Here is a 13,985-nt window from a genome sequence, read left to right on the forward strand (position 1 = left end):
CCGCAGCGCATACACAATGGCTGCTGGAAAGAGGGGAAAGCAAACAATTTTCAGGCCCGCCGCGTCCAGCAAAAAATATGAGAAAAAAATTATTAAAAATTCGGAAAATACTTCAAAGTTAAGAAAAAGACCGTAGAAAGGATGTTAAGGCTCCCGCGGTGAGTTTGAAGCAATTTTAGTAAATTGTTATCTCCATCTTGAATTAAAATATCAGGGTTATTTAAATTATGGGAGAGGGGTGAGCAAGGGGGAAAAAAAAGTTTGTGTTAATCAGCCCCCTGTTTGGGACCTCAGAGAAAGGCAAAGGAAGATCTGAAAAATAAGGAAAAAATGTAAAAAAATATCTAATTAATTGGTGTCATGTCAGGTTACTCAAAAATATAAATCAAGCATCAAGGAAAATTGGTGGAGCAGGAAAAAAAGTTGCAAAAAGTTTTGGAAAGTTAGTTAAATACAATACTTTTCCTTAATATAATCACTGCAGTGCTGGGAAGGGGTCCGGTGGAGAATGCAAACCAAATTATCGGGAAAATATTTAAAAATGCACGCTGCGTGCATAGCGTTTCAATTTTGACATGTTATATGTGTGGTGAACCAAACGAGTATGCAATACTCTATCGATTGAAGCAAGTTGGTATTTTCTTAAGTGTAGCCAAGATGTTTGGTTTCTGTGTTTTAATTGGAATAAAGTGTCTCTAGATCAAGTAAAAAAATCATTTTATGTGGTAAAAGTTGCACATGAGCAATATTTTGAGACTAGTAATGTTAACAGCAGCTTGGAGTAAAATGGATTAAGAACGAATAAGAGAAGTTGCTTGTCAATATCCTAAACAACCAAAATGGAGGCAGACCTGAGGGGAAACTAATTAGGCTAAACATTTGCCTTGAAAGGTGTACGTTTAAAGTCTTATTCTGTCACGAAGTATCCCCTGGAACAATACTTCCACACAGCAAGAAAAATCTAGCGGTGTTTTTCAAGTTACTGACGTTTATGCCTCCCTCATCCATACTCTGATTCTTTTATTGCTTGGTTTATCATCTTGAAAAAAGCCCAATCAAATAAGCTGCTTCAAAAGCATTTTTCTAATGCCTTGCATGATGTAATGTTTTATTTTTATCGGTTTCCTAACACTGGTCGAAGTGTTCATGTCCCGGTGCTTGGTAGAGAAGTGTGCAGGTTCTCAAGGTTGTGTTGCTGCATTTTTAGGTTTTAAGAATGGATCCGAGACCACTGTGGGGTCGATGTAACATCATGTATATGTACGTTGATTTGGTAGATAAAAGGCTTTAAATGCTGGGTTTCTGTGGTTTGAATTAACATGCATTGTATTACACAACGCGGCCAGTTGCACGCGTTTTTGAGCCACGCTTCCTACAACCAGTATGCGTACAATTTGTGCTTAAGCTTGTACTTGCATTTTATGTCTTTGGTGCAATTAATTTTCCGTAAGGTGCCAAAAATATCAAGATATATGGTTTTGTTTTCAATACTTTGAAGTGTGGTGATGTTCATTTCACGTGGGAACGAGCAGAGTTTTGGCATCTTAAAGAGACAGCAGCCTTTAGGGGCTACTCTGCACTACTCGGGCCACTTTTAGTTGATCGAGGCTTAATTGTAATTTATTTTAAATGGGAACATAGAAACGTCTCCGCATTTCCACAGCTACAGAGAATTTTCGGGATGTCCCCAAAACGTTTTAATGTGGAAATAGGCTGAATTGATTTAAAAAATGTGAGTAATGTTCTTTAAAACGAGTTTGAGAATGACAAATACCATCATCTTAATCTGAGGCCTGTTTTTTGCTTTAACATGTATACTTTCAGACGGTGTAAAGTATTGGTTATGTATTTGCTCAGTCTTTTCGGTATAGTTTACATATTTCTTCCTTTTTTTTATTAAAAACTAATAGGTGTTTTTTGAAAGAATAAAATGCATGTCAAAATCCAATAAAAAACAGAGGATACACATTTGTGTAACATTTTAACATTTTCGTAAGTTTCATTTCTTGTCAATATTGTTTTTCACTTCATTGTAGTTGAAGAGTTTTTCTTCTAGAATCACAAAGTTTGAAAACATTTAAAAATGTTGACAATCCCTATCACCCTTATCCACTGTTTTTTGATTATGACTGAGATAAGAATGATCAATTTTTCAAGTCCTGTAAAAGCTATTTTCATGTTTTAATAAGGTTCCATTGATCTACAAATTTCTTTACATTTTTCAACAGTAAGAAATACATTTTAAAATTGTGCATAGTTAATTTTTGAGAAATAGCATGTTAATGTATTTGTAGTGTGAAATTTAAGAACTGAAGAATAAAATACTGTTTTTTTCACAGCCATTTAACTCCAAATTAATTTTCTGTTTGTGTTGTGTTTTCCATCAGTGTGATATGTTTATATGAAATATTCAATAGAGTTTGTTGGTCTTGTGGAAATAAGTTTGTTAGAGAGTGAATCAAAAATTTTTTTAAAGGAAATGTTTCAATAAAGGTACAGACTTTGTTATACAGATTTTGCATTTATAAACACATTTGCTTAGTTTTGCTTTTCCCAAAATATATTCATTTTTTAGATTGGAGATCTAATTAAGTTTGAGGTTCCTTAATTCACTCATTGAAAATGTAAGAAAAGCTTTTTTTCCCAAGTTTATATAATCTGAAATCACTTTTTTTCCACAGCAGATGGAAATTTGACTCAAGTTTGTTATACATTTGTTTTACAAAGATGTTTAAAATAAAACATTAGGGAGACAGATCACCCTTGAAAGAAATGTTAGATACACCAAAATCTAATTCTAATACTTTTGCTTATTCTTTTACTCTGAAACAATTTTTTTGTGCTACAGAAGAACCTAACATTTTCTTGTGTTCTTTCAAAACATAATACAAGTTCTATCTTGTTAATATTCATGTGACTTTTAACATTCCTACTTTTTTATTAAATTTAAAATTGTAGTCATTAACATTTTTAATTATGGAAAAAAATAGTGTGTTAAATCTGCTGCTTAAAGCAGGTTTACATTAAGATCTTTGTGTTTTCTTCTTGGTCATAAAAAATGTGCGACTGTTTTGTTCAGGGATGTAACTTCTTGAGACAGCAGATTCTCATGTGTTGTCTAGTTTTCAGAGCCTTTTTTAAATAAAAGTTTTCATTCTTCAACGCAACTGACCTGTTTGTCAATACAGAAATTGTCTGGATAAAATACTCCCAACATAAATTGTGAAACCCGGCTCAGAATTAGTTCTGTATTTCACTGTCAGGATAGTATTTTACAGATAACTGTACAGTAATGTTAATAACAGCATTGCAATTTCTTTCTGTAGTCTTTAGAGGTAGTCCTAGTTCATTAATTCTGTGTTTTTTCAAATGTAATATTTTCATTTAAAGGAACTGGTTGCATTATGAGTCTAGTTAACTTAATAGTAAACAATAAAGTGACCAATCCCCCTGTTTGTTTTTTTTAAGTACCTTATCTGCTCTATTATAGATTACAAACAAAAGGTATTAATTTTAATTGCTTAGATACATTATTTAGCTTGGGACATACATTATACATTTCATTAACACCTGTAGTATCTTGACATGGTGAAGAAGAAAGCATTTTAGAAATGTTTCAAAAAGGAGCAACAATTCATTTCTCTTGAAAGATTTAAATTTTAATACCTCAGGTGATAGTAATGTAAGATTTCAGAGGACCTAAAATATACAGTCTTGCTTAATAGTCCCGAAAGAATAGGAACATTTATCAGAAAATGATTTGAGTAAACTACTTCAACACATTTCTGTTCAGACACATGATGAATTGTTTAGTATATGTTTCTCTCTGGGGCAATATTTTATTGCTGTCTTCAGAAATGTAACTATAAAATATTCCTAATTAAATCTAACCTTTTAAAGCAAGTTTGCTACATGGCCAGTAGTGATAACTTTGTCAGTTGTCAGCTATGCCTAGTTGATCATTAAAAACTGCAAGTTTCAAGAAAACGCCTCACCTAAACGCCTTTCTTAAAGTCATGTCTAGGTTGCACATCATGGTTAGATGCTGGGGGTTTTTTTATCGTTGTTTTAGTAGCAGGTGAGCATTCCTCTGCTTAATGTTCTTGTGTGCCCTCAAAAGCCCTCACTCTGCTCAATTAATTTGACTTGTGCAGAGCAAAACACTGGGTTTGTTTTCTTTCCGTTTCTAACCCACAAATATTTGAAATTATTTTTTACCACTTTTGAACTCTTCTTTTATGGGAGCTGTTATTTGTTGTGTCATTTCATATTCTAGTCACAAACCATCCTCAATACAATTACAGTAAACGGTTGTTGGAAACTTCATCTCATTTGGTTGAAGAATGGACTGTTTAGAATAAGGGAATTGGTTAAACTGGGATGGAATGAGAAATGTCACAGGCTCAGTCATGTTTCAGGCCGACTTGGTAAATGTCCCTAAGAGGCCATGATAAATGATAGGTACTGAGTTTTGCCAAGAGTGACTGGACTTCAGAGACATCTACGTTTAAGCTGGGTTTGATCCCTACTTTGACATTTAAAGAAGCTAAAGACCACAGAGTTTAGAGCATGGGTGATTTCAATGGGTTTCAGGCATCTTAAGTCTCAGCTGAAATGTCCCAACACAGTTTAATTTGTTTCTGTAGCACCTTTGTAGTTGAATGGTAAGTTTTTGTTTCTATAATGTTAGACTTCATGGTTTTTCTGTTGTAAATTATATGTAGAAATCCTGAAATATTTGCCTAATTCAATATTCAAGTCTGTCTCCTTTACACATTGGGATAAAGTCTTGTAAACACATTTAAAAGAAATGTATTAACCATTTTCAGAATGCTACTTGAAGCTCTGATAATATTTTTATACAATAACTCAAGAAATATTTGTTGGTTTCCTTTTCAGTAAGAAGCTCTTTGATTTATACTGTTACTGATGTTATTTGGTTGTTGATGTTGCAGGGGCACATAAATAACTCGTTTATATTTATTAAATATAAAAATTGTAGACTGTTTAGACATGCCTACTACTAAGGAATAGAGCTTATTTTAAAAATATTCTCAGTAAATTTGTGGTTTAGTTATTTGAATGTTTTATCATTTAAAAACAATTCTGCAACAATTCTTAATTTTATAATCAGTTTCAAAAGACATGCAGTTGCTTTTTTGAGCTGGATTTTATTACTGTAATGAAACATCTTTTTTTTCTCACTTAGCTTCTCCAATACACATTTTAAGAATTGGTACTTATAGGCAACAAAAACAAACACCAAAATCTAATATGCTGATTTGCAAGACTGTTGTCATGATCAAATGTAATATTTCAAGATTAACAATTTACATCTGTTAGTGCTTTTTTTCAGATCCTGTTCTAGTAAGTTAATCAAAAAAATTACACATTGTTACAAAAAACTCCTTTGAGACATTTATTTAATTGCAAATATGTAATAGCTTTAGAATTTTTTTTTTCAGAATTTTTGTTTGTGAAAGAATAATGCAAATGTCTGTTTTTGAAAGTTCATGTAATATTACATTTGAGTGCATTTTGGAGAACTTTAAATACTATAGGTCTTAATTTAACAGATGTAATCTTTAGGCATTCAATCTGAATTTAAACTTAATTTAAGCATTCATTTATCGTTGTTCTCTTATAATAGTATTTGGGGAAAAAATCCAAAAAGCAATCTGAAATTCCAAGTTTTTATAAAAGTTTGAAAAATCTGGTCCAAGTTAATAGTGAAGTAACAACTCAAAACTGTTAATCAAAGAACTCTTCAAGCTAACTGTATAAATCTGTTATTAATTATGTTGCATTCATGTACAAAAAATATTAATTAATGCATGATCGATTTAAGAAAACTTAGATTTGAAAATAAGAAGGAATAGTGGGGAAAATGTGGAGATCCTTTTTTTCCCATTTTGATTATGTAGCCATATTAACAGTACTTTGAGCAAACAATGATAACGATTTCATAGTGAAGTAGGTTGGTTGCAGCTTTTGTGATGGGATGAACTTTGATTTTTTTTTGTCCTTCTTTCTCCCAGTTGCATGTCCATATATGGACATGCTAAAAGTCCCCAGTTGTGTTGCTTTTAAGTAAAATGAAAGAATGCATTTTTGAATAAGCTTAACGTTTCTTTTTTGTTTTTTTGCGAGATCCAGCAGTTGGCATGCCATACACAACTGTGTTGTGTATTATCAGAAGCATGAAAAGTTCAGCATTTATGTTAAGATGAAACAGAGAACAGGAGGCACCTCTTTACACTAAATGTTGTGGGAGTCAGGAACAATGTCACTCAGTCTCTCTGTAGAAACTAACATCCTGGGGTAATTAAAGAAATGGCTGAATAATCTCCTTGGGTTATTTAGCTACTACCATTTACAGTAACTGCAAAACGTATTTCGTTGAGTGGCCCGTTATTTTTCATGTTTCTGTACGTATTTGTGTGCTTTTGCACAGTCAGTGTAAGATCATGACCCCAGGATTGTAATACTTTCCGTGAATACCTTACTGAGGTTGGTGTTAATCATAAACCATTAATAATAAACTAATAAGCTACCAATTCGTTACATCTGTAAATAGTTTCTCATTTATAATACATCTAAATAAATCGTATTATTATTTCATGTAAGTTGTCTTGGATAAGAGTTTAATAATACAGTTGAGTTATTCATGTTTAATAGGAAAATAATCCAGTTTGATTCTTTAATATCTTGATGTTTGAGCTTTTCAGGAGAGTACATAATTATAGCCGTTAGACTGACTTGATTACAATTTCTAAAAAATATTTCTTTTTTCTAAATAGCCCTCGATATTATGTAATAAATTGATTAGGGTACACTTCTAAGTAGAAACATTGTATAATTTTATTTCAGTTCTAAAGACATCACATCTTCTGAAATTACTGATCGTCTCAGCTGAAAAAAACAAAATTTATTCTAAATCAATCTTGTAAATGTTTGCAAGTATATAGCAAACTATATTCTTAGTGCTGTGTAACCAGTGAACATTTAACACCATGAAAATAGATTCCCCTTGAAGAAGCTTAGATTCCCAAAGATCTAATTCTGAGACCTTTATCCAATTCTTTCTTTTTCTTTTTTTAAATAATTTTACATTACCAAATTATTGCTAAGATAAATTAATGTCCTATTTAAAAAAATTAAAATACTAATTGAACTACAGTTTTCTTAAAAGGTGAAGGGATACTGTAAGCTGGTTTCATGCAGAGAAAACTCTTCTGCAAAACTTTAAAGTGAATAAAGAGATGTCTATTCTGCCAGTGCCTCTAATTTATGCATTTTAAGGCATTATTTGACAAGTGCGGTATTAACCCCATTAATTATGCTAGCTAACTTTTGGCTAACATTTGTTTTTGCCACCCTGATTTAAAGTGGTGGAACAATTTTTAACTTCTAATTCCTAATTTATTTAGGCTGATTGTTTTATACAAATCCCCTCACATTTGCTGTTATTCCTACAGTGAAGTATCTTCACTCAAGGATATAAGAGCAGTGTCTCGCCTATGATGTGAACTCAAGAGCTTTCAGTTGCCCTGATGTTCTGTGTAGTGGAGCAACAGGTGTGCAGTAACTGCAGCTCATCACTCATGTGGGTACTGCTCTTCAGCAGTGGGTCGAGTGGGTCCCCTTGTATGTGCAAAGGTCTTTGGGAGTCATTGGTATAGAAAGCTTTTTAGAAAAATAAGTTATATTCAGTACCTTACAAGTTAAAAAGCCACATTCTCGACCGTGAAAGGATTGTATTCTAGTTCTCAGTGGTGTATCAGCTGAGTACATAGGGGTGTGCACTATTGTGGAATGTGTAAATATTGCTGGAAAATAACATTTTAAGAAACCTAAATGTTACTTATTGCCATTTCTTCCCCAATGTGCCCCCCCCCCCCCGCCATACACATACACAAAAAAACGTGAACTCTAATTTTTTGTCTCCGCCACTTAGAATTTTAGTCTTAGGTCCATCTAACGTGAAATTAGTCTTTTCAACTAGTGTTGAAAAGATTCAAAGTAAAAGCATGGACCTCAGAATAACGATTTGCATTGTTAGAGGGCGAAAAACGTTTTTCCACATTGTGATATATACAATGTAAGTGTTAAATATTGGAAGATACTGTCCCACCCTATCCCCAGTATATTTTAACAGTTTCGTTGGCTTTTGACTCTATGAAGGATGCTGTCTTTCAGACAGGATACAGAAAATTTACATTGACCATGAAAGTACTGAGAAACCTGCCATAGTTTACATTATGTGCAAATTTCTGCTTTTTTTAATGTTAAAATGCCTTCAACAGTATGAATGTAATGGACTATATAGCATTAGAAACATCTGTACAAAAACCACTTAAACTGAATTTTACTTGAAGCAGTATTTACTGAAGTCATTAACAATTGTTGTTATTTTTTTCTTAGATTCACAGACATGGGAAGTGTTACGTTCTGGTCATCATCAAGAATATTTAGGTGAACCGGTTAACACAACACAGAAGAGTGCATTGTTCTGCCATCAGGTGTGCCTTAAACAAATGGTACTATGAATGCAATAATGTTTGATCATTATTTTTAGTACTGCATTAGTGGTGTATCTCTTAAAATAGGAGAACCTGAAGAATACAGATTGTCAGGGTTAAGAAATGACATTGACAGGACCATTAAATTATTTCAAAACCCTTCATTTTATTTTTTCCCCATGGATAAAGTGGTTTGGGGGAGACGCTGGAAGAGTGGTTTGTGTTATATTTCATGCTTCCAGCTGCATCTAAAAAGAGACTTTGATGCTTTTATGGAAATAGGATGCCCATTTCAAAGTTGAATGTTAACCTGCCGTTACTAGTCCCTTATCTTGTTTTAACTTTTACAGAACTTGTTCTTATTATTTTTGTGTAAAGTAGTATTTAAATCGCCTTGTTTCTGCACCCTCTTTGATTTGTATTTTTAATATTAAAGTAAGCTTTTGTTGGTCTAGTTTCATTTCTAATGCTTATTTGTCTTTTTCTTTCAGGCCCCCAGTGCTTGCTGTGTTGACCACATGAAACTGGAGAATTGTTCCAGAGCAGAACGATTGTTTGTTGGGCATTGCTTAGCTGTCCAACGTAAAGGCCTGCCTTAGGCTGCGATGGCCACGGTAATACCTGGGGATTTAGCAGAAGTTAAGGATACCCAGAAGGTCCCGTCATCCACGGGGAAACGGAAGCGAGGTGAAAGCAAGCCCAGGAAAAACTTTCCGTGCCAGCTGTGTGATAAGGCCTTTAACAGTGTTGAGAAATTGAAGGTGCATTCTTATTCTCACACAGGAGAAAGACCATACCAGTGCTCACACCAAGACTGCACCAAGGCCTTTGTTTCTAAGTACAAGCTGCTAAGGTACTGCATTCTCTTTGAAGCTCTGCTTCAGTAACTAGTGCTTGATAGGCATACTGTATGTACCACAGATTAGCCATAATTTTGTATATGGTGAGAAGGGTGCATTTTAATTATGGGCAGAATTCTATGAGTTGTTTTTCTCCCAGATACAGTATTTAGCAACCTAAGACCTACCTCTTCGTGATACATTAGTCGATTTTCTAATGTTGAAACAATTAACAATTGAAAGAGCAGAAGTATTGTGTTCATTAAAAGTACTGTATAGAGTTTTGATGTAGGTATGTTCTTTGTCTTGGAATTTTTTTAATTTTTAAATCATAGTTTTACACTTGATATTAGTGCAGCTGTTGCTTAAGTTTAACAACTGGTACTTTTAAGTGGTTTCTATCTTAAAGAGTAGTTAACTACATAGGTGTTCTTTCTAGCTGACTCGCAGAAAGCATGGATGTCTATTCCCACTTAAATGCACACTGCATATATATTTTTTAAACAATAAATGAATAATTGCTCGAATATAACTGCTTACAGAATATATCTGTGTTTAAAGGCATATGGCTACTCATTCTCCTGAGAAAACCCACAAGTGTAATTATTGTGAGAAAATGTTTCACCGCAAGGACCACCTAAAGAATCACCTTCATACGCATGATCCAAACAAAGAAGCGTTTAAGTGTGAAGAGTGTGGCAAGAATTACAATACAAAGCTTGGCTTCAAGCGTCATTTGGCCTTACATGCTGCAAACAACGGTGACCTCACTTGCAAGGTCTGTTTGCAGACGTTCTCGAGCACAGGAGTGTTACTGGAGCATCTGAAGACCCACGCTGGGAAATCTTCAGGTGGGACCAAAGAGAAGAAGCACCAGTGTGAACACTGTGACCGCCGCTTTTATACCCGCAAGGACGTTCGCAGGCACATGGTGGTGCACACCAGGAGGAAGGACTTTCTCTGCCAGTACTGTGCCCAGCGGTTCGGCCGGAAGGACCACCTAACCCGCCACATGAAGAAGAGCCACACGCAAGAACTGCTAAAGGTAAAAACGGAGCCGATGGACCTTTTAGACCCCTTCACTTGTAACATCACTGTGCCGATCAAAGACGAGCTCCATTCAATGATGTCGATATCTTCCAGTGAACTTGCCTCCAAGCCATTTGCCAACACGTTGCAGTTGAATATCTACAACACCCAGATCCAGTCCATGCAGAACAGCGGACCGCCGCACCAAATGGTCTCGACAAGCCTGCCGTTGGGAATGACGTGCCCACTTGACATGGAGTCTGCTGTCCATCCTTCCCACCAGTTCTCTTTAAAATACCAGCTTGGTTCTACCTCATATGCCATTTCTATGCCGGAAAAAGAACAGCCATTAAAGGGAGAAATAGAAAGTTATCTGATGGAATTACAAAGCAATATGCCCTCTTCATCGCAGGATACTCAAGGCTCGGGTCCTAAATTAGACTTAGAGTCCCAGGTTGGGGCGCTGGATGAAACATCTGATGTTTCTCTGACAAAAATCTCTGGCTCTGCCTCTGCAAGTGAACCTCTTAACTCCTCTTCCTTAGACTTCTCTCAACTCTTTAACTTCCTGCCTTTAAATGGCCCTCCATATAACCAGTCTATTTCTGTGGGAGGCCTAGGGATCAATTACACTCAAGAGGAAGCTCTTTCTTTGTCCCAGCTGCCTTCACAGTCCCAGGAGTCTCAGGACCCTGGGAGTGGTGTGGGCATCGGCCCACTGCATGGGCTGTCTTCATCCAACTTTACATCCAACTTAAGCACAGCTACCACCCTGCCTCGATTTCACCAAGCCTTTCAGTAACCCCTTGAGGCCCCTTGCCAGAAAAAAAGCTATTTTATCAGCCAAACGCATTTATTAAATGTTATATATTTTTTAAGCCAGTAAGAAATTTTAAAATGTTTGATTTATATTTTAAATCTTTTTTTTAATGGAAATGCGGTTTGGCTTAAGGTACAATGCATAGATTGTTTTACATTATCCTAAGAAAGTCTGCCTTTAAACTGGCAGGTCAGTACCCTTTTGAAAGGCTTTAATTATGAAAAGCCACCACTACCTGTTACTTAAGAGGGAGATGCCTTTTCAAGGTAGATCTTGGCCGATAAAATACACGGATTTGTAATTAACTTTGGATTTGGAGAGGTTTCCGATAAAAATGAATGCCCCCACAAATACGATTGCCGTGAAAAGATTGCTACAGGTATCAGCCTCCCTGCTTTTCAATAGCTTTGCGCTTGAGAAAGTTAATTTTATTTAGTTCTCGCTATTTTCTGATATAGCACTTTGAACTTTGTGTGGCCTAAATGCACTTCATTTTTGCAGTTTTAGAGCTTATTATATCTTCTGAATGTTAGAGGTTAGTTGTATGAAAGTGTAACTTTTAAGCCCTGTGTGACATTTAAAACCTATTTGGTAAGCCTCTTCAAAACCAAAGCAAAAATGTATCTGTATTATAACCAAGTAGAATGTTCTGCTTTGTTTTTGATTCATTGTTATATATGATGCTGCTCAATTTCCTCAGACACTTAAATTTTGAAATATGATAGCTTAGTAGAAACAATTTGATTGCTGTGCTTTTACATTTCAATATAGCGCTATCCAGAGACTAGACATTAAGTAGACGTGTAAGCTTGGAAGGAGATCCTGCTTGTTCTGGAGCTGTCTCATACTGTTAAAATGAGTAAGAGAAGTTTATCCTTTATGGTGTTATTCATCAAACTATGCAAGGTGGCAAAGTGCTTGCCTTCTGTGTGGACAAGATCAGCAATTCTGACATGTCCTTTTGCAGCCTTTACCTGACAGATAAATTGTAAGAGGTAGTCAGAGTCAATGAAAGCTTCCATCTTTTTAGGCTGTCTTCTGTGGGGTCACTGCCCAGGCTGTGGCAGAGTGGTGATGTCCAGCACTGTTTGGTGAAGGTTCATTTTGAGTCATTTGATGGAGACGGTTGCCAGTCTGTGAAGCAGCTGTGTAACTTCAGCATTTATCCCTAGTGGGATGAATTTTCCAGGACTTATCTCAAAAAAGGGCAGTGTTTTTGTGGAAGGCGGTTCCCCTAATAGCTTACACCTTTTGTGGAACCAGTCCCTGAAGACAGACCCTATTGGGGAAAAGTGTGGTTTTCATTAACTGCTTCCCAAAAATACCCCAGTACGCCTTCTTTCCAACAGTGCCTTGTACCAATTCTGAGCCGGAAATACACCGCATAGCCTGCGGAGTATGTGATTGCTTATCTAGTCTGAGCAACGTTGAAGCATTTTGCTACCTTGTGTAAGATATGTGGCAGAGGGCAGTGCCACACCGTTAACCTCTTCTCATGCTTTGCCATGTTGTGTGTAGTTCCAGAATAAACAAGGGTTCATTCCTAATGAGATCACTTAATAACGTCTCTCCTCTCATGCAGAGAGAGGTTTATTTTTTTATTAAGTTGGAAAAGTTATAAAATGTATACAGAAATGCTGATCCCACTATTAACATTTGGGAGAATGTGCAGAAGGTTGCAAAACTGTGGTTTGGCCTACCTGCAGTCACTTAGTTTGTGCATGTATGTGTCTGTGTGGGGTGTTTGTGCTTAACCATACACATAAACAGTGGGGGGAAAAAGAGTCCCTTTTTTAATTGTTCAACCTGTATTCAGCTAGATATTAATATGTGGGTAGTGTCATCACTACATTCGGAAATAGGCAGCACTGCGTACACAGTCATTTGACTGCCTGCTGAATGTTGTTCCATACCCAGGTAGGGTCCACAAGCACTAGTGAGCCGTCATAGGAGAATTGCGCGTGTGTTTCAAAACACAAGCAGACTAACTTGTGAAGGCAGAGCGCAGGAAACCATGAATTCAAAACACACATGCCCATCACTAAAATGGGCAATTGTAAGCACTATTTTTATAGTGTAAATAGTTTATTTATTATGTTTGCTTTTTAAGTTTAGCAATTTTTTTTCCGATGGTTGGCATAAGTCTGAAAAGACCCGTGCAAAGTGAATTTTGTATTTTCCGAATTTGTTTCTCTGACATACTGTGTCACTCTTATTATTCAGTTAAATAAGCAATATAATGACTATTTTTAAATCGGAATATATATTTAAAATGGCATCAGTTGACACTGACATTCTAGTTTCCCTGATGTTGGTCTGTAAATGTAACAAAGTAATAACCTCTGATAACTAGTGCATGACAATTTATGGGCCAACATGAAATTATGCATTAAAAATGCAGTTAACAGAATTAATAAAGGATGATACCTCATAAAGCGTTCAGCTTCTTAGTATGTTTTTAAACAAAACAATTATAACAATTTTGATGTTACCAGTTGGATCTCCAGGTTCTCTCCCAGGCTTTGCTCTGAGTTTGTTGTACATCCCTGGCCACTCCTCAGAAAAGTGCCTTTGGGCTGAATGTTTGCCTTTTAAGAGGATTCCTCTGAATAAAGCTCTTTCACTGTGTGTATATTGGAGATCTCAATGACACCCAAACTGTTTCTTAAATTCACTTACATTTGCATTTGTATCAATACATGTGCAAAAATTGATTCACCATATCTCGCAAAAAAGCAAATGGGGGGCAGAAGCTAAATGATGCCACACATAAAT

At 35.6% G+C, this 13,985-nt stretch overlaps 1 protein-coding gene across 2 annotated transcripts; it reads left to right on the forward strand.

The window, feature by feature from the left end:
* Positions 1-33: 33 nt before the first annotated feature.
* Positions 34-11,229, forward strand: plag1 (pleiomorphic adenoma gene 1). Of its 2 annotated transcripts, XM_088918091.1 has the most exons (5): positions 34-158; positions 8,425-8,522; positions 9,014-9,209; positions 9,306-9,375; positions 9,923-11,229. In XM_088918091.1, exons 3-5 carry the CDS (start codon positions 9,128-9,130, stop codon positions 11,190-11,192), a joined length of 1,422 nt encoding a protein of 473 aa, XP_088774217.1. In that variant the 5' UTR covers positions 34-158; positions 8,425-8,522; positions 9,014-9,127; the 3' UTR covers positions 11,193-11,229. The 2 variants fall into 2 exon arrangements, with proteins under 2 accessions (XP_088774217.1, XP_088774216.1); XM_088918090.1 differs by having other exon boundaries at positions 9,014-9,375.
* The last annotated feature ends 2,756 nt before the right edge of the window (positions 11,230-13,985 follow it).

The sequence above is a fragment of the Atractosteus spatula genome, chromosome 6, assembly GCF_055471065.1.
Source record: "Atractosteus spatula isolate fAtrSpa1 chromosome 6, fAtrSpa1.hap1, whole genome shotgun sequence".
Taxonomy (NCBI): Eukaryota; Metazoa; Chordata; class Actinopteri; order Semionotiformes; family Lepisosteidae; genus Atractosteus; species Atractosteus spatula.